The following is a 20,802-nucleotide window of genomic DNA, read 5'->3' as shown; positions in this document are numbered from 1 at the left end:
AACAATTGCTATTTTAGAATTTCCCTATATAACTCAGTAAGAGTTACTGTATTCTCAATTCCTTCTAAACACTGGTGTACAACTAATTAAATTACTGAACACATTGTCTGTTTTTTGTGTTTAAAATATTATACCAGGAAAGAGGAGAACAAAGAATAGCATGTTAATGAAGAAGAGAAAAGAGTATATTTTCTGTGGTGAAAACATTCCATGTGAAATTTCATGGAAATAAATGAGTACTTTTGAACAGTAAGGAAATCAATGTTGGAATTCTCTGAAAGCAACCAAATCTTTTAAAATTCCCAAATGGAGTATGTGAACCCAAGCTTATCACACCTGTTTAATCACTGCTTAGATTTCTCTCTATGTCTTTTTGTAAACTTGGTGAATAAAACATAAAGCAAGGGATGTCGAGCTCTAAGGGGCTTTCAGAACCATGAGATACCTCGTATACTGGTGGACTTTTCACAACCAGAAGAGATGGGGGAAGATCCTAATTTAGAAAACAGTCCTTGTCGGGGGATAGTTATTAGATCATGTAAATGCAGTTGAGAAGAGTTAGGCCATATCAGAGATACAGAAAGATACAGATAATAATAGAAGATAAAGAGAAGCCTGGATCGAGCTTTTTGTGTATCTTCTTGTGCTGGTTAAGGAAGGCAGCAAAACAGCTTTATTCTCAATTATGTCCACTTTTAATCACATTAGATTATCGCCACCTAACTTCTGGAAGAAATCAAGAAAACATTTCAGTGCTTGCCTAGATCTGAACTAAAGTTTGACCCAGAGATTTAGCCATGGAACAGAAATTCTAAATGTCCTTGAGGTTCCCATCCCTCAGCAGTCAACTTTTTGCAGCACTGTTGCTTTTTCTCATAGGCAAGGTAAGAATCTGCCCACTTACTCTAACTTACCTTGGTCACCGGTGCTGGTTCAGTATGTTGTCTGTGTTCTGAACATGTAGTCAGAAATTGACAGCTAACCAACTAAGTATACGGAAGAATGAACTCCACTGTGTTACCACCTCTGCTATCGAATTTATGTATTCCACACTTGGAAGCTATATATTGGAGGACCTTGGCCGCAAGCTCTAAATCTAGGTGTAAAGATGTGGTCTTGTGACATTAGGAAGGTAATTCAGACATGAGAAGTCAGTTCCAATCATTTGTCAGTTTGTACCAACCAACTAGGAAACTCACAGGGTAATGAAGTTTTAACTTTTTAACCATGATAAATTTGATTGCTATTGTGAAAAATCCTGAACATGAATAACTGACTACCAATTGACTAACTGGCATACACAGATTCAGAAAAAAAATCTCATAATCCTACTACCAACTTTTTTCAAAATGAGTATGATTTGGGATAGTTATTTGCTTTCTCCATTAATTTAGGGGAATGTTTGCCCATCCCAACTCCTTTATTCTTTACATAGCTCTAGGAGAATGGTGAAATAATAAAAATTTTTATCAAAAGCAAATCAGTTTTATTCTACTTCAGTATTTGTAAATGCACTATGCAGTATTTTAAAAATTATAATTCTGATTTGTCATGCCAAATTTGTACCAAGCTCTTATTTTGACCAGATTGTTTGGATAAGTCAGAGGTCAAATTTCATAAAAGGGCTGGGGACTGTCATTTTAGTTTACATAATTTGCTCAAAAACACCTTCCCCAATCTGAACATACACTTTACCGTTAAAATGGATTTGGGTGCGATTGTGTAACTCCTGGATTTTTAGCTTTAATGTGTCTCCTCACACTGGTCTAACCCTGACCACAGAAAATAATACACAATAAAGGAACTGAGTTCCTTCTCTGTTCATTCAGCAAATATTTCTCGAGAGCCTACAACTGACAGATACTTTGTTAGGTGCTAGGGATATAGGGTGACCATCCAGGCGATGTTGTGAAGAACAGATAGCTAGCTACTAGGTTGGGAGAGGAAAGAGAGTGAACAGATGTGAGAATCCTTCCTTTCGCCTTCAGTGAGCTACAGATAAGATACTGAAACACGCTTAGAGAAGTGCTGAGTCACATAAAGATGCCTAGGGTAAGTACTGCGGTATTATCTTTATTACAGATGTAGATGGTTTTCAAAGAAGTATGGCAGCTTAAGTTTTTCCAGGAATTCTAATCTGATCTAGAAATATTCTGGAACATCCAAATTTTGAGGTTCTCTTTCCAAGAGATAAAATAAAATCTTTTTTTAAAAAAACAGATTACTGGGCCTGTAAAGTGTTTCTCACCCTGGCCAATGTTCACCTGTCTTTCCCAGTCGCAATGTTTAGAAATACTTTATTTGCTTTCCATTAAAGTTTACTTCACATTTTTTTATATAGGACAAACAATGATTACTGAGAATTATAAACAGACATAAATAATAATGGGATTCTGAAAGTCATTTTTCTTCCATTTCTATGTTTTGAAATATTTCCTATGTTTTCAGATATTTCCTCAAAGAAGAAACTGAGGCTCATAGAGGTTGAGAGATTTTTCCAAGTAGTTTTCTATACCTGATTCCTCCTTCTGAAACACCTGTGGTAGGAAAAGCACCTACCTGGGCAGGTCTGAGCAGACCCGTGCAGTAAGCAAAAATAGAAAGGGCCCATTCTTTAAATTTATGACCCATATTTCTAACTGGAGTTCTACTTCAGTGAGAAAACTAGTATCACACTCTTTCAAATGGTTCTTTATTTTGCATTAAAAAAAAATAGATTGTTTCTGACAGGTAAAGGTGATCCGGAACACATGTTTATCAATAAATTAACCATCACTTTTCCTTTTTTTTCTAAATTGACTTCTGACACTAAGCTTCTTGACAAAGATTTTTCACAACAACTTTAAGGTAAAACCTATCTCCAGCCTCTCTACATCCTTCCCCCTGCATAGAAACATTTCTGTTTAGGAAACGGGGAATAATTTAGCTTTCAGTACATGTTTCTTTCTGGCTGACTGAAGATACATGAATTTATTCTTGAATAACAGCCTGGATATAAAAATATCTAATGGTAAACATGGTACTTATAGAAATATATAAAGAGGACTGAAAAGAGGCATATGTTACACATTAGCAAACATTAAATTAAGAGAGGTTAAATATGGAATATCTAATACCACATGCAGAAAGGGAAATAAATGAAATCGCTGTAGGGCAGTGTGAAAAAAAGTTTATAGCAACCACATGTCTCTGAGTTTTCAAGATGGTCCTAATTTCAAATATTTGTTCCTGTTGTTAAATCACGTGTCTTGACTTTTCTTTACAGAATTGTGTTACTGCAAGAAAAGTGTAATTTTTGAAACTAAGGTGTTGCTGTAGTTTATAGGACAAAAACAATGACTGGAAGATAGCAAAAACACCACCACCAAACATTTAACTTCTTACCTCTTGATCTCTGTACCCTATCATTAGTCTTTTATTTTCCAGTATTTTACACTCTAAAGAAGGTCACATCTGTGATTTCTATATAGAAATAAGTAGCAACACATAACTGACAGTAACCTGCAATTTATTTTACATAAACTTTCTTTATATATAAGTAAGAATTTTATATGATAAACAAGATCCAATGAATACCTATAATGTCTCTAGTAAGGTGTTGAACACTTTACGGGAGATATAAAATATATAAAGGCCTTATTCCTCTCATTAGGTAGTTTACTATTGGTTTACACAGATAAGTGAGAATTGTTAAAAATTATTGAAAAGCAAAATTAGGTGATAAAGACCCTTGGTACAATGGTAGTTCAATAAAGGAAGACAACGACTCGGACCTGAACCCAGGAATCTTTATAAAAGAGAAGTTCTTTGAGGCATGGTAAAGTTTAGAATATTGTAAAGAGGTATAGAGAACACTTCCTTTGATAGGAACAGTGGTGGAGGTGGATGGGAATTGTGTGAAGCATGAAGGAAATGCCGAACTGGAAAAGAGGGTAATGCTGAAATACATTGTAAATAATGCTGGATGGTTACATTTATTGTGAGTCTTTGCTTTTTTTTAAAGTTAGGGCATTTTGGGGGAGATGGGAGTCTTAAAAACCTGTTAAAGGAATCTGGAGAACCAGAAAGTGATGTGATAAATCAATAAATTCAATCTATTAATAGATTACTTTTAGGAGATACACACACACACACATACCCACACCCCGCCCCCGCGCCCCCCCCACCTCCCCTGCAATTCAGGGATTGTGGAGTTGGAATCATGAGAATGGAGAAAGACTTAGAGCAGTGCTTCTCAAAGTGCGGTTTCAGGACCGGGAGCAAAAGCGTTGCCTTGGAACCTGTTACAAGTGCAAATTCTTGGGCTCATTTCCGCTTGCTCATTGCCTACCCAATGATGCCTCATTATGAATTTGAGTATTATAGTCTTTGTAAAACATAAGAGAAATATAATGGGCTTTTCTTCATAGTAATATTGGGAAATGATTTTCCCTAGTTTGGATTGAAGAACGTAAAATAATGTTATAGGTTTCTATTAAGTAGAAATTTTATATCTGTACAATTTGTTTAATTTTCATATCCAGACTAAAGTCAGAATTGGAATTGGAATTGCTTCTTACCTTAGTTCTATGCTTTATCTTCTGATACTGATATCTCCTGATATGAAACTACTGATATCTTCTTTGATATTGATCAAAATAATGATGATTGACTTTATATATTATCATTGTAACAATTCCCTTTATGTACCCACATTGCTTTATTATTACAGATATCAGGCCTATAAGATTCCTAAAATATCTTGTCCAGAAAAATATTATTCCATTTAAATTGTAAACTAAATACACATTAGCTTCTAGCAAAATAGTAAATGTGAACATTCAATGAACAATTGCCAAATATGGGGGAGACAGAAAATGGGAATTAAATTCATGGGTTTATTTTTGCCAAATAAAATTAAGATTTGTCCCTGGTTGACTGAGGGGAATGACAACAAAATAATAAAGGGTTTTTGTATTTTGGGAGGCTTAGTTTAAAATAGCCCAATATTAACAACAGAAAAATTCCTATGGATTTTTCTCTTCCTCATTTTTCAAAAAACTGAGCTACCAGAAAAATAATCTGTTTTTGGCCCAACTCATCATGGGATTCTTCCAAGTTCTCCAGCTTCTCGGTCACATAATTTACTATCTCCAAGGAGCATGGCTTTGTGTTTGTATAATACTGGACCTCCAGAGAATTCCCAATAAATTATCTTTAGAGGAAAGATAAATTAGAAATTTTGCCCAGAGTGCTCTAGATACCAAGTCTGATATATCATAGGACCAAAACTATATAAAAAAATACCAGTATGTTTCCTTTTTCCTCCCAGCTAAAGAAATAAGTCAAGAGAACAGCTTCTGTTAGCCAAATAGGGACACACTGATAGGACGGAAAGCAGAAAGTCTCTCTGTACAAAGAAGTTGCCTTTACTGACTGTATTTCTCCTTCTTGATTACATTTTCTGAACAAAGCTACACACCTTTGAAAAAGATGGAAACTCTCAGAAAAAGTTTGCACTCCGCATGTCATTATTATCTTTTCATAATATTGTTTCACCAAAACCGTATTAGGTGAAATTCCTTTAGGGTCTGTGAAAGGGCTTGGCAAGGCTTCTAACGAAGTCCACTTTAATGCTAGTGGGCAAAGGATAAAATTGCACAAAGCAAGTGATCACATACCAACTGCTGTCATGTAATCCCAGCGCTCAACGAGGCACATATTGAAGATGAGGTGATCTGATGTTTGCCCTTGGCCAATGAGTGAAATCTGCCTTTCCAAATTCTGGCAAACAGATGAAGTCCAGCCAATGAGAAACCAAAACACTACCAGGAGTATTACTGCCAGCATCCTCATGACCCGTCCACCGGTCATGTATGGAATCCGCTGGGCTGTTCGTGAAAGAAACACCTTCAAAACCCTGGAAAAGCAAGACATCAAAATTTGAAGGCAAACCTAACAACCAGAAAGTAAAATTCTAAAATATCTCATTTTTCTAGGTGAAATTTAAACCCACCCAAACCTACTTGGGCAGAGTTTTAACATAAAAAACAAACAACAGTGTTGCCTATACTTTGACTGAATTTCATTCTAGTTTACCTTCCAATAGCAGAACAAATACCCTGCATTAGGGGTCAGTGAGTCAACAGATTTGTGTAGGATGGAATTCTTTTGAGCATGTTTTAATATTTCAAGGAAAATTCTCAGGACCTTAGAAAGATCCACAGGCAAACATTGCTCAAACAGGGTTTCTGAGGGATCAAAAAATAGTCCTAAAAGTGAGTAGTTGGGTTTTACAATATTATACTAAGTCAAAGACTTCCTTAAACCAGTTTTTTTTTTTTTTACAGTAGAATGTTATAAAAGGTATTTTCTGAAAATCATTTTATATAACCTCCCTTTATAGTCATTTTGTCACATTACCAAAAATAAGTACGAAAACAATAAGAAGGGTATTTAAATACCCCTGAATAAGATTATTGTATTAAGGAAGAGGATATGACCTATACGAAATACAGCAATTTTTAAAATTTGGGCTTTTTTTTTCCTGTATATATGACTCAAATGCACAGCCAGAGTTGAGACCTACTGGATTACATGATATCTAAGAACTGCTCCATCTCTAAAAATGGTATGAAGACAAAATCCAACCTTACTATAGGGATCTTTCCAGCCATCCTTTCTTTAATTTCATCTCCAAAATATTCTTAGCTGATTTTAACTCCGCATTCTCATTCTGATATTTTAGGTCACAATATTGTGGCTTGACATAAACTACCATGAGTGGTTTATGATACTATAAGGGTATCCATAATCAATTCCCCAAAGGCAAAAATGAATTCATCTTCCCAAGTTTTCTATTTCCTGCTCTGATTCTTTCAACATTTTAAATGAAATATTCATATGCACTCTTCATAAAAGTCATTATAAATATGGAAATGAAACATACATACCTGAAATAACCTAGACGTATTTTACTATTTTTTCTCTCAATGCTGGGCTTTGATAGCTCTTTCAAATTAACATAACACATCCAGTAAAGAAAGTTATTTTCTAGCAGATTCTTATTTATCCTTCCCCCCTGCATATCTTTAACCCCACTGTCCTTCACCTAACACACAGCATGTAGTTATTTAATTCTGAATAAGATACTTACCCTCAATTTTTATGTGGAACAATGTCAGAAAGGTATTAGTATAAAATAAGAGTACAAAAGAAGATCACCTTACTCACCATTTAACTACAGGTAGTCCCCAACTTAAGATGGTTCGACTTACGATTTTATGATGGCATAAAGTGATAAGCATTCAGTAGAAACTGTACTTCGAGTTTGAATTTTGATCTTTTACGGGGCTAGTGATATGTGGTACGATGTTCTCTCCTGATGCTGCAGCTCCCAGGCAGCCACACGGTCACAAGGGTAAACAACTGACCCACTTACGACCATGCTGTACTCATTCGACCATTCTGTTTTTCACTTTCAGTACAGGATTCAATAAATTACATGAGATATTCAACACTTTATTATAAAATAGACTTTGTGTTAGATGATTTTGCCCAAGTGGAGGCCAATGTAAGTGTTCTGAGCACGGATAAGGTAGGCTGGCCTAAGCTATGATGTTAGATGTACTGAATGCATCCTCGACTTCAAGATATTCTCAATCTACAATGGGTTTACCTGGACATAACTCCACTGAAAGTCAAGGAAGATCTGTAGTTCACCAGATTAGCAGTTACTTTCCATTCCCTGGGTGAAACATACTGAGTATGGCCCGTGTCATGCTGAATGCTAGTACTGGCAGCGAACACAATGCCTCTCTCCAGTATGCCTCACTTTTGCTCCAACTAGTTGAATTGCTACTTGTTAAGAATCAGTTGTACTTGTCCCCAGATTATGCCCACTGTTATCATCTTTTTTTCTTGATAGTTGATTTGTAATATTATATTAGTTTCAGGCATACAACATAGTGATTCAATATTTTATAGATCATACTCCATTTAAAGTTATTATAAAATAATGGTTATATTTCCCTGTGCTGCACAATATATCCTTGTTGCTTTCTATTTTATACATAGTAGTCTGTATCACTTATCCCATGCCCCTAACTTACCCCTCCCCCCTTCCTGTTCCCCACTGGTAACCACTGGTTTGTTCTCTGTATCTGTGAGTCTGTTTCTCTTTTGTTATATACATTCATTTGTTTTATTTTTTAGATTCCACATATAAGTGATAAAAGAGTATTTGTTATCATTTTATATAAGTTAACTAAATTGACTGTGTAAGCAAAGGAGACATTTGTACAAAATTCTATTTTGAATGCTTTGGAAGGACTCCATAAAGGTGAGTCACTAAAAGAACTGTTAACTTAGGGGAAAGTAAGGAAAATTTTAATATATTGCGGTGGTCAACAAACCAAAATCCAGAAGGAGTCTACGCTCAGATTACCTCAAAATAACAACCCAAAACTCTTTAGATTCTCACTCCTACTTAAAGAACCAAAACTATGAACAATAGATAATACATTGCAGTGATTTATGCTACAAAGAGAACGATTAGATCCACAGTCAAAGAAGAGGACTTACTTCAAAAATATTGGTGAGTGATTATTTGTATCTTAAATTACAGTATCTATACACTTCTTTAACCCCTTTCTACTTTAAAAAACTTTATTCATTAATTGACCAATCACTAATCCATTAAGAAGGCTTCTACTAAAATCAGCAGATCAAGATTCAAAAACTCTATCCTAGGAATGAGAGAAATTTCTTGGAAAACTAATATTTTTGCCAGTGCCAATCTTATTTTTTGTAGGAGAAACCTGTAGCCACTATGTGCACGTAATTGTTTCTGGTTGTACCTGGATGAATTCTACATTTTGAATGATTAGGATCTCGAAAGAGGGAATCTGAACCATTTTTCTGGTCTTCTATATTTTGGCTAGGGCCAAAAGAAAAAGAGAGAATTGTTCCAAATTCTACCTTGACTATATTTGAATATCTGAAATGTAATTATAATGAACAAAGGTTTATGTAGTGACAACCATATGCGAGGTATCATACTAGGCAACATGGAAGGCATAATATATGATTCCTGTCTTCCAGAAGCTTACAATGTAAGCTTACAATGTAAGCTATGTAAATAGCTACCATATAAAACAGCATATATTATATGTTGTTGTGTGTAGTTAGTAAGTCCAGGAACCTAATAGAATAGGTGCTATTTGGTCTGGGTCTTGATGGATATCAGTAGGTAGAAATGGAGGCAAGTGGAGAAGATATAAGGAGACATTCTAGCTGAAGGGAATCACATAACAAAGTACAAAGCAGGGAAATGTACGTTGTCTTTGAGGGACAGTGGGTGGAAACGTTTGGCAAGAAGGGAAGTTTTTTTTCAACCCACAGGGACTCCTAGGGATTTTTCAAGTTACTGCGAAGGGTTTCACTGGGTTGAGAACCATTGCTTCAGAGAAAAATAGTTATGATTTATATTTTCTTTCCATGGCCAATATGTGGGAAATCATTTATTTTTCTGATACTTGAAGATTTTCACATAGAAACTCTAAACCTCAATGAGAGGAAATATTGAATTTTTAAAATAACTATCTTTAAAATACTTCTTAACCAGATGAGTTTGTCATTTGCAGAGGAAATCTATATGATCCCAGTATGGTAGTCCTTTAATCAAGAAATCCAACTTCTAAATTATCAGAAATTTTCATGCTTTCCAGATGACCCCATGGGTATTTATTGTAAAATCTGAGAACTCAAGATTGTCACAGATCCCCAAATCTCATTTCCAGAGAGGAAAAGCCAAAGCAGAGCCCTCATGAGTCTCCTGTTACTGCTTTTACTGGCTTTCAAACACTAGAAAATACAATAACACAACTCTGCGCGGCAATCTAAGCATTTCAGGATATTGGTTTTTGTAAAATGGAATAAGATGCATTTTTCTAGGATTGCCTTAAAATAAAATGAGAAAATTCTGCTATATCTTTAAAAAATGAGCTCTTGTTAGTCTAGGGTTCACTGCCTAGAAACCAAGTTCTAAAAATGAAATCCTTAGACATGCTTTTATATGAAATACAGCTGTAGAAAAAATGCAATCTTATATCGATTACTTTTCCTACTACTTTTTTCACAGATAAAATTTTAAGCTACCATCTGTTCAGAAGGTTTCACTATTCTAAAGGAAAGCAGTAATGTATACAACAGGACTGCAAAAAATTTCCAGAATTTAATATAAAAAGGTATATTTAAAGTATATATTCAGTTCTCATTATTAATAGTAGAGAAATTCATAGAAATCATGTTGAAATGATAAAAAAAAGGAATTGGCTGTCACTATATGTCTGCCTCTACTTTTTCACATTCCACATTTCTAGTTTGAGCTCATAAAACTCCACTGTAAGGACTTGTACTTAGGTTATCGATTATCTGCTTCAAATATCTAATTGATGTTGTTACTCCTTATTTAACTTGATCTCTCTCCAGCTTTTGGCGTGGCGGAGGCACTTGGCTTCCGTTATGTCACGTTCTCTTGACTCTCTGCCTACTCCTCTGTCAGCAGCTTTTTAGTCTCTGTCAGAGTCCTCTGCCTCAGTCTTCCCCTTAAATAATAGTGTTCCTCAAGGATCTCCTAAACTTAGTCACCTTCTATTCTTGCTCTACGGATTATACCTGGGAAATTCCATCCACAATTCTGCTTCAATCATGTACATGCTGGTGAGTCCCAGATCTGTAACTTCGGTTTAGATCACTGTCCTGAGCTCAAGATCTGTATACTCAGTGACCTACGGGACATCAACAGGTTCCCCAAATAAAATCGTCACTCTCTCCACTCCTCTCTCCTCTAACCCACTGTGTTACCTGTCTCAATGACCAGTACCAGTTAATTGCTCAAAGCAGAAACCTAGGAATGAACTTTGATACTTCTCCCTCATTTACATTCCAGACACCAAATGCATGATTAAGAACTTAATTTCTACCTCTTAAATATCTTTCAAATCCTTCTATTTTTCTCCATTTTCACTGCCACTATATAGCTCCTGGTCATCAACCTCTGTCCTCAGTAATTTCCTAACCAGTCTCCTTATTGGTCTTGCCCACGTTCAGTCCACACTGTATGCTAAAGCCACAATGATCTTCTTAAACTGCACTCTGATCATGTTTCTCTCCTGTTTACAGTCCTTCTGTGGCTCTCCACCCAAATCCTAGCTACCTTACGATGTAAAACGCCTTTAAAAATTGGTTCCTCCTTGCTTCAGCATGCTCATCTCTCACTATTCTTCCCTTCCTAGGGTCCTGTGGGTGGACTATATGCAGGTGTCCTCTATCTGAACCTTTGCCCTCAGCTTCCTGTACTGCCCCTCCTTCCATCAATACAAACACCTAATTTAGCTAATTCCTGCATATTTCTTCATGGCTCATTTGAGATGCCACTTGCTCTGGGCTAGTGGTTCCCAAACCACTATCATCAACACCATCTGGAAACTTGTTAGAAATGCAAATTCTTGGGTCCCATCCATACCTACTACTATGTCAGAAATTCTGGGGATTAGGGCTCAGAAATTTGTATTTTAACAAATCCGTTAGGTAAATTCGGACGAAGGCTATAGTTTGAGAGCTTTTTTCCCCAAAAGGCTTAAGACTGGTGCAGGTGTCTTTCTAATGGGCTGACTGCTCTAAACTGTCAGATAAATTTTTGAGTTTTTGTTATGCTGACACCAAAATTTAAAGCCTCTAGTAACAGAAAGTTTTCCATTTTCAGAACATCTGCATCTGTTTGTGATTTAGCTGCATCTTTTTTGTGTACTAAACGGGAATAAACATATACATCCTCGAGCCATCTAGTCTTCTGTTCTATTAATTTAATCGGAATAATCCTAAAGTCTTGAAGTTCTCCATTAGACTTGAATTTCTATACATTTTACTACTTTCTTAGAAACTCCAGAGAATAAATGCTTCTGATGAAAAGTAGGAGGTGATTATTTTCTTCTATAAATATAAAGCCACTCAATTCTTGACAAAAGAGCCTTAAGAGTGAACAACACGAAAAGGGCTGAAGTTACTCCCTCCCAGTTTGCTTTAAATGGTCACAAGCCCTCATGTTTATTAAGCTTTTCAACAATTTCTCAAAATTTCATTTTCAGAAGTAACCTAAAGCTGCTTCTTGGTCACTGGGTAGATGTTAGGTATATATTAAAAAGGACTGGCATCACCTAGGCAGAAACAGATTGTTAACATTTATCAGACATGAAGTTCAGTAAAACTGTTGTGACTATTTTAAGTTATTGCTATTCATAAGAAGGAAAACTCACAACTCAGCTTCCCAAATATGGGTACTTTTGTCCATTTCAGTGACCTGCTTGTGCTCTCATATCTCATACTAAGCTTCCTTTCTTTTGACCTGATTGTAAGTAGACAGAATAAGGCAGAATGATGAAAAAATAAAGGAAGAAGGAAGGGTTACAGGACTGTTGCAAGTCAAATATAGAGCTAGAAGGAACTTGCGGATTATCTCTTCTGATATCAGAAATAAGGAAAGAATGTCTGCTCTCACCACTTCTATCCATCATTGTACCAAAAGTTCTAGCCAGAGCAATCGGTCAAGAAAAAGAAATAAAATGCATCCATATTGGAATGGGAGAAGTAAAACTGTCTCTGTTAGTAGATGACATGATCTTATATATGGAAAACCCTAAAGAACACACACACACACACACACACACACACACACACACACAATCTGAGCTAAAAACCACATTCAGTGAAGTTGTAAGATACAAGTTCAACATTAAAAAATCAGTTTTATTTTTATATACTAGCGATGAGCTATCTGAAAATGGAATCGACAAAACAGCTCCATTTACTATAGCATCAAAAAAATACCTAGGGGTAAATTTAACCAAGGAGGTAAAAGATGTGTATGCTGAAATCTATACAACATCACTGAAAGAAATTTTTAAAGATCTAAAGAAATGGAAAGACATTCTGTGTTCATGGATTGAAAGACTTAATATTGCTAAGATGGCATTATTCCCTAAATTGACCTACAGGTTCAAGTCAATTTAACAAAACAGTGTGGTACTAGCATAATGGTAGACACATAGAACAACGGAATAAGATTGATCACCCAGAAATAAACCTCTCCATCTCCAGTCAACTGACTTTTGACAACACTGTCAAGATCATTAAATAAAGAAAAAATTATCTTAAAAAAAAATCTATTCAATAAAAAAGGGTGTTCCCTGGCAGTCCAGTGGTTAGGACTCGGTGCTTTCACTGCCGTGGCCCCGGGTTCAATCCCTGGTCGGGGAACTAAGATCCCACAAGTCGCATGGTGCAGCCAAAAAAAAAATCTTTTAAACAAATGGTCCTAAGGACGAGTGTATATCCAAATGCAGAAGAATGAATGTAGACCTCTACCTCACATAATATACAAAAATTGATTCCAAATGAATCAAAAACCCAAATGTAAGAACTAAAACTATAAAATGCTTAGAACAAAACAGAGGTATAAATCTTCCTGATCTGAAATTAGGCAATGGTTTCTTAAATATCATACCAAGGCATATGTAACAAGAGAAAAAACAGATAAACTGAACTGCATAAAAATAAAAAATTTGTGCATCAGAGCACACTATCAATAAAGTAAAAAAGAAAACCCACAGAATCAGAGAAAATATTTTCAAATAATTTATTAGATAAGGGTCTCAGATCCAAAATATATAAGAATTCATACAATGCAAAACAAAAAGACAAAACACCCAATTAAAAAATGGCCAAAGGGGGCTTCCCTGGTGGCGCAGTGGTTGAGAATCTGCCTGCAAATGCAGGGACACGGGTTCGGGCCCTGGTCTGGGAAGATCCCACATGCCGCGGAGCAACCAAGCCCGTGAGCCACAACTACTCAGCCTGCGCGTCTGGAGCTTGTGCTCCGCAACAAGAGAGGTCCTGACAGTGAGAGGCCCGTGCACTGCGATGAAGAGTGGCCCCCGCTCGCCGCAACTAGAGAAAGCCCTCGCGCAGAAACGAAGACCCAACACAGCCAAAAATAAAATAAATAAATTTTTTAAAATTTATTTAAAAAAAAAATGGCCAAAGGACCTGAATAGACATTTCTCTAAAGTGATGTAGAAATGACCAATAAACAGCTGAAAATAATCTCAACATCATTAGTCATTGGGAAAATGGATAAAAAGATTTTCTTCCTTTTGCCCTTTAAAAAATTTAAAGTATCTTACTGTATTTTATATATCTTTAAAAGAATACATAAAATAAATAAATATAAATATCTTCCAGTCACTTTCAAAATTTACTAGGGGGAGGGGTGGAGTGGGAGGCAGGGGTCAGCAGATGTAAGCTATTATATACAGAATGGATAAACAGCAAGGTCCTACTGTATAGCATAGGGAATTATATTCAATATCCTGTGATAAACCATAATGGGAAAGAGTATAAAAAAGAATGTGTATATGTATAACTGAATCACTTTGCTGTACAGCAGAAATTAATACAACACTGTAAATCAACCATACTTCAATAAAAAAATTTACCAGGAAACAAAACTATCTATCTATCTATCCATTCCCACAAAGTGTAAATATTTGGTGCTGATGAGTGCAGTAGAGAAAACTGCTACAAACTGCGCTGTACCCAAAGCCAGCGGTACTGAATAATGCATGAAATGCAAATCCCTAGGCCAGAGCCAGAAGAAGGTTTTTTTGCAGCCTGCTTAAATATGTTTTAAATATAGTACAGAAAAGTCTTTTGTTTTTTCTTGATTAGCCTTAGAAAAAGGAAAAGTCAATTTGTTTTCAGAAATCATATTACAGGGAATAGGAAAATGTTCTTTTAGCATTAAGTTTCTTAATCTCTCTCTACCCCCTTTCATTTAAAACAGTTCCTCATTTTTCCTCCTGATAATATACTCAGATTTTCTGAGCCTAGAGATATTGCCTTTCCAGGTTTCTTAAAACCAACCAACCGACCAACCAACCAACGTATAGCAAGTATTCTGTGAACCCACACATGCATGGACGTGCCAGATGTTCTTTTAGATCTGTCCTACATCATTAATGTACTAAGTCAAACATACCTATATGGTTACTGAAGGAAACTCTTTTTATAAATGAACCTTCTTCATTTTTGCCTATTTCAGCTCTGTTTTTCCTTATGATCCATACCGAGCCAGCTAAAACCTGTCCCATTCTCCCTTCTTTCTTTCTCCAAAGAGAAACAAACGGTTTTAGGTTCAAATAAATTGCATTGCATGAATGGCCTGCCAGTGAGGTTGGGCGGTGGGACTTGTCTGCCCTGGGTGCAAGTAATAGTGTCCGTAGAGAATTTAAGGCAATAAAAATGACAACTCAAAGCTGTTCTGCTTTGTATCATCACCATGTGCTGGTGATTCTAAACAATGTCAGTGATAAAATACTCCTCCCTGAAGGACTGGACCACTTTCACCACCTTCCCCTAACTTGTTACACCTCTGTATTGCACTGTTAATAAACAAAAGACTTGCAATTTTCCTTTGGCTTGGTATGGTAGTCTTTGGCTGTATGACTCTCAAATGTGGGGAGCGACCACTAAAGAAAAAGGTGGGAGATTTGATAAAAGTGAATGAAACCCTCAAGTTCCCGTCCTAGGCTAACAGTATCATTTCTAGTGACAGACTGAGATCCTATTCCTTTTTCATATTTTCTTCAAGTTTTCAAAGTTACTGGAATTCTGTAAACACTAAAATTGATCAGTGAGAGATCAGGAAAGAGAAAAAGAAATGTTAAACAATTTTACTAAGCCTTGAGGGAAATGGCTGAAATAAAACAAGAACTCAGGTGTTTCCTGCCTATCCTATTCTCAAGGGACTAGAACAGTCACTTTATCGGTACTGATAACTGCCTTAGAATTTTCTGCCTAGAGAGGTATTACTTTTTTAAAAAAATTTGAAATAAAAAATTAAGTTCTTATAAAAATGAGAAAATAGCATTCAAGGGACTTTATCCCTTAGCTCAGGCTACCTTGATCCCTGAAGCTACCTTGCGTCAGGTCCGACAAAGCCTGGTTCTTTAACTTTCTCTTCAAGTCTGTGACCTTCTCCATATCCTTCCAATGAATTCTTTTTTTGCTTAATTTAGCCATCCTCAGTGTCTGTGGTTTGCAACCAAAACCCCCTACTTGACATATTTTACAAATATTTCAATCATGTTTAAGATTTACAGCAACTCTACAGGTGAAGTGAGAAGTGATTCTCAGAAGCTAAAATAATTTCTTCTTGGTTGTATAAGTTATTAGTGGCGGAACTGAAATTCAAATTTGGATTTGTAAAGATTTATGTCTTTCCTCTCTATCATGTTACTACAAAACCTTCAAAGTCCTTTCTTGAGGACAACACGTTGCTTGACTATAAGAGATATCAACCAAAGACATCCCTGCAGCTCCGTTCACTATAACCATCCACCCTTTCATTCACTTAACAAATATCTAAATACATTAAATGGGCAAGATGCAGCACTAAGGATGGGGAATACAAAGCTGGTTCAGCCAGTCACTTCCATCGGGTTGCTCACATTCCTCTGAGATGTTGATTCTTCAGTTTATAGACTTAAACAATATTGGAATCAGTTAAATTTAAACAATATGGAAAAACAATATAATATACAGCCATATGGTTCAGACAGGATACGAATAATTCAGCGTATTAAATTAGAAATAGTTTCCACTCGATTTAAGCCTTCAGTAGGTAATTCTTCACTGCAACGACTTCTAGAGACACACAGTCGGAGAGAAAATCGTTTTAATTACAGTCTTTAAAATAAAGAAAAGAATGATGAAGTAATCTAGTTTCCCAAATCCCAATCATTTGTATGCCACCCTCAAGATTTCTGCCTGTATCTGTGTACCAACTAATACTTTCTTTAAAACAACTTCTATTTATTGCTTTAAAATATTTTAAAGGGACTTCCCTGGCGGTCCAGTGGTTGGGACTTCGCCTTCCAATGCAGGGGGGCAGGTTCGATCCCTGGTCAGGGAGCTAAAATCCCACATGCCTTGCAGCCGAAAAACCAAAATGTAGAGCAGAAGCGGTGGTGCAACAGATTTGACAAAACTTTAAAAATGGTCCACATCAAAAAAAAAATCTTTAAAATATTTTAAAGAAAACTTTATATTGCTACTTTCAATGAAAAACTGGTAGGTAATCCATAAGTAGAATGTAACTATGAAAATAAATACAGTGAAATAAAGATAATAAATTTCATCTAGAGAGTATTGCAGTGGGAAGCTCTGAGCCTGAAGCTTGATCAACAACTCTTTGTTGTAAAGGAAAATTAGCAACTGTTCGGCAGGTGTTAAAGACCTACTATTTCCAAACTATTTTTTCTCCTGAAAATAATCAGAGGGATGGAAAGAGAACCTGAATGGAAGGAATTTTCTTACTCTGTGATTCAGTGTTATTTAATACTGTGTTTTTGTCCCACAAACAGCCTCTCACAGACCGCAGTGTCATGTGTTTCAGGCACTTGAGAGCACACAGTGAGTCAGGGAAATAGGAATGCTTTATGTGTGGAGGGAACTGTGGGAAGCAGCTTCCAAGTCTGCATCTGACATTCATTCATTCATTCACTTATCAACTCTTATGCATTAAGCACCTGCCATGTGTCATTCATTGTGCTAAGAGCTGGGGAGTCACTTGTGAATGACCTCACTTCAAGGAGAAGGTAAATTAGGTAAAAATGAAGAAGGTAATTACATAAGCAAACTGTATCATATAATAGAGGACCCAATAGATGCTAAGGGCTAGACTCATAGGGAGAGAGGTCATTCTCAAGTCTCAAGAGGCCACCCATTCTTCTGGGAATTCCAGAAGTCTCATTGTCCATTATAGGCTGTCAATGATTTCTCATTTCCTTTAGCGAGCACCAGCTGAAAAATAGTTATCATATAAGGAATGGAAACCGGAAAGTACTTAAAGAACAGGACACAAGACCAAAGTGTGCTATGATGTGGAAAGAATAAAGTGAGCATCAGAAAGACCATGAGAGGTTAGTCTAATCATTTCTTTCTGTAGTAAATAGAGGGCTATGATTTCCTAGGCTAAACTGAGATTTAAACTGGACCTCCTGAAGTCCAGCCCAATAAACTTTGTACTATATGACATATATAAGAAAGGATCTTGAGAGTTAAAGACATTTACGTTTGTTCCAAAAAGATAACCTGGAGCATTCCCAGTTATTAAAAGCACAAAAAAATAGTAAAAGAAATGGAGATGCTTGTGTAATGGAGAGTATAATGATCACATTTCAAGAAAGGGTGAAGGGGTGGCATTTAAAGACAAACATAACACATATTATGGCATCTAAGAGAAACTGTTTTATGAGCCATGTCAAGATACATTTATTGAGAAATACGGTCAAATTAGCATGAAAATATGAATGGCTTACGGTGACTATTGAAAACAGCTTTAAAGCTGATCAGCGTAAAAGGTTTCTCTATAGAACTAGAGTGTTATCCTGCAGGAGAGATTTATACGTTAACTCCTATGCTCTTTGGCACCACTACGCTGAGAAAACTTGGAAAGAGGAGGCAAGGAAAAGCCCTGGAATCATTTCCAGCTATTCCCAGCCTTTCTGGATAGGTAATTTATTTTATTGTCTCTTTCTTGCTAGTACTTATCATATACTTTTTAGAAGTAGGTGATTTTGAAACTGAAGTATAAGGGAATTTACAGTGTTCTCCAATTTATACGGCTGATAATCACTGGAGCCTACTGGTGAAGAAGGGAAACCAAGAATACTAGTTTTTGGAAATTCATCCAAAGAATATCAGTGGGATTACCCTGGGGCATGGAACTCGGGAATGGAGGACAATAGCTTTTGTTTGCTAAGCATATTGCTGAATTCTACTATACAGGATCCTTTGGTAGCTCTGGACTTGGATTATTATTGCAGCTGTATTGTCTTGTATTTCTTCCTGTTCTTAGCTAGTAAATACTGCTTCACATTCATTCTAAATTTATTTTTTATTCAGAATTAACCTTGCCATAACCAATGGCACATTCATTAAAGCATGTTGTTCAAATTCAATTGTATTAAAGACTTTCCTAGAGAATCCTAAAGATAGTGTCTTGAAAATAAAAAATATATATCATCTTCCTATCTAAATTTCTGAAATTTAACCATTTAAGTGGCTGACTGAGCTTGCAATTACATGCTAAGCCAAACGCTTTGATCCTCCCATGGGAACGAAAACTAATAAAACATAATATACCTGTGAAGCTTGAGAGTGACAGTTCCATAAACAGTAGCAAAACCGAGAAGACGGACCCATCTTAGGAGAATACAGCGAAATGTGCTTGGCTCAAAGTACAAAATAACAACCTGTAGGATGAGAAGAGAAAGAAAGAGACCTTCAGGATCAGCTGATGACCCACAGATTAAAATCAGTATTTCACAGTCTGATGTTTAATACTATGAATTTTGACATGAGAACATATTTATTTGAATAAAACTCTAAAATATTATTTTGATCATTCTTTGTCCAAAACAAAGAACTATAAAGTCTCCTTATTGCTTTCATGTCAGATCTAAAGTCTTTAATTCTAGCTTTCAGGAGTTTCTAGCAATTGCCTCTAAATTTTTGGTATGTCCAAGCTTCACTCTCCTTTACTTCCCCAGGTGGGCCAGCCAGGCGAGCTTCCACTGCCTTTCTCAGCTGGAGCCGTGCCTATCCCTGCTCCACACTTCCGGCCATACCTTTCCCCTGTCTGAAATATCCTAAGAGGATTACCCTGTACTGCACCCCATCCCCCCATCATCTATCACGCCATGTTTATTACCTCACTTAGTACTTGGCTCTATCACTTCACTAACTCCTCGCTTCTCACTCCAGAGTTTTCACTCAACAAATATTAATTAAGCATTTATCACGAGCCAGGCAATATACTAGATGCTATGGGTACAAAGGCCAATAAGAAAGGGAAGAGAGCCATATAAAGAAGAAATTGGAGGCTTCCCTGGTGGCGCAGTGGTTAAGAATCCACCTGCCAATGTAGGGGACACGGGTTCAAGTCCTGGTCCGGGAATAGCCCACGTGCCACAGAGCAACTAAGCCTGTGCACCACAGCAACTGAGCCTGCACTCTAGAGCCCGCGAGCCACAACCACTGAAGCCTGTGTGCTACAACTACTGAAGCCCGTGCACCTAGAACTCGTGGCTCCACAAGAGAAGCCACCGCAATAAGAAGCCCGCGCACTGCAACGAAGAGCAGCCCCCACTCACTGCAACTAGAGAAAGCCTGCACGCAGCAGCGAAGACCCAACGCAGCTAAAAATAAAATAAACAGATAAAAAATTTATATGTATATAAATAAGTAAAGAAAGAAGAAACTGCATCAAAGCAGTATAGGTGCTGTGATAAACATCTGTGCAGGCTCCATGGGACACAAAGGAACAAGTGGCCAACTCTGGGGGATGGTCAAAAGTCCTGTGAAAGCACGGTATGCACAACCTCTCATCTGCTACTGCGTGGCTTTGAGCAAAGCCCTCATTGAATAGGAAACGGTTTGGACCCGCTAAAGGATTAATGCCGTTGAAAAACGTGGCCTTGCACTCTTCTGCTGGAGCAGCTGGCCTGAGCTGATTCTGCTGAGCATAAGGTCATTGTAACAGAAAAGTATGCCCACTCCTAAAATCTCCAGTGTTATTTTGGTTTTTCCTCCCGAAGACGTGAATACTGGGAAACAGAAAGCATAGCGGGGGGGAGATGGGGCAGGTGCTGACATTTTCTTTCTTTTCTTTCTTTTTTTTTTTTTTTTTTTTTTTTTTTT

At 36.7% G+C, this 20,802-nt stretch overlaps 1 protein-coding gene across 1 annotated transcript in view; it reads right to left on the bottom strand.

Annotated features, from left to right (window-relative positions):
* The window catches only part of GPR158 (G protein-coupled receptor 158), a 323,232-nt gene that overhangs the window by 22,514 nt on the left and 279,916 nt on the right, over nucleotides 1–20,802 (bottom strand). Inside the window, exons 6-7 of the mRNA XM_027121877.1 lie at nucleotides 19,246–19,355; nucleotides 5,661–5,899 (exon numbers count right to left, since the gene is read on the bottom strand). Of these exons, the coding sequence (XP_026977678.1) occupies nucleotides 5,661–5,899; nucleotides 19,246–19,355 (349 nt within the window). The remainder of the gene's footprint in view (nucleotides 1–5,660; nucleotides 5,900–19,245; nucleotides 19,356–20,802) is intronic.

This window comes from Aethalodelphis obliquidens, unplaced genomic scaffold (genome assembly GCF_003676395.1).
Source record: "Aethalodelphis obliquidens isolate GAN/ISIS:26980383/991018 unplaced genomic scaffold, ASM367639v1 scaffold23, whole genome shotgun sequence".
In the NCBI taxonomy this organism is placed as follows: domain Eukaryota; kingdom Metazoa; phylum Chordata; class Mammalia; order Artiodactyla; family Delphinidae; genus Aethalodelphis; species Aethalodelphis obliquidens.
This window is presented reverse-complemented; position numbering and strand designations above follow the sequence as displayed.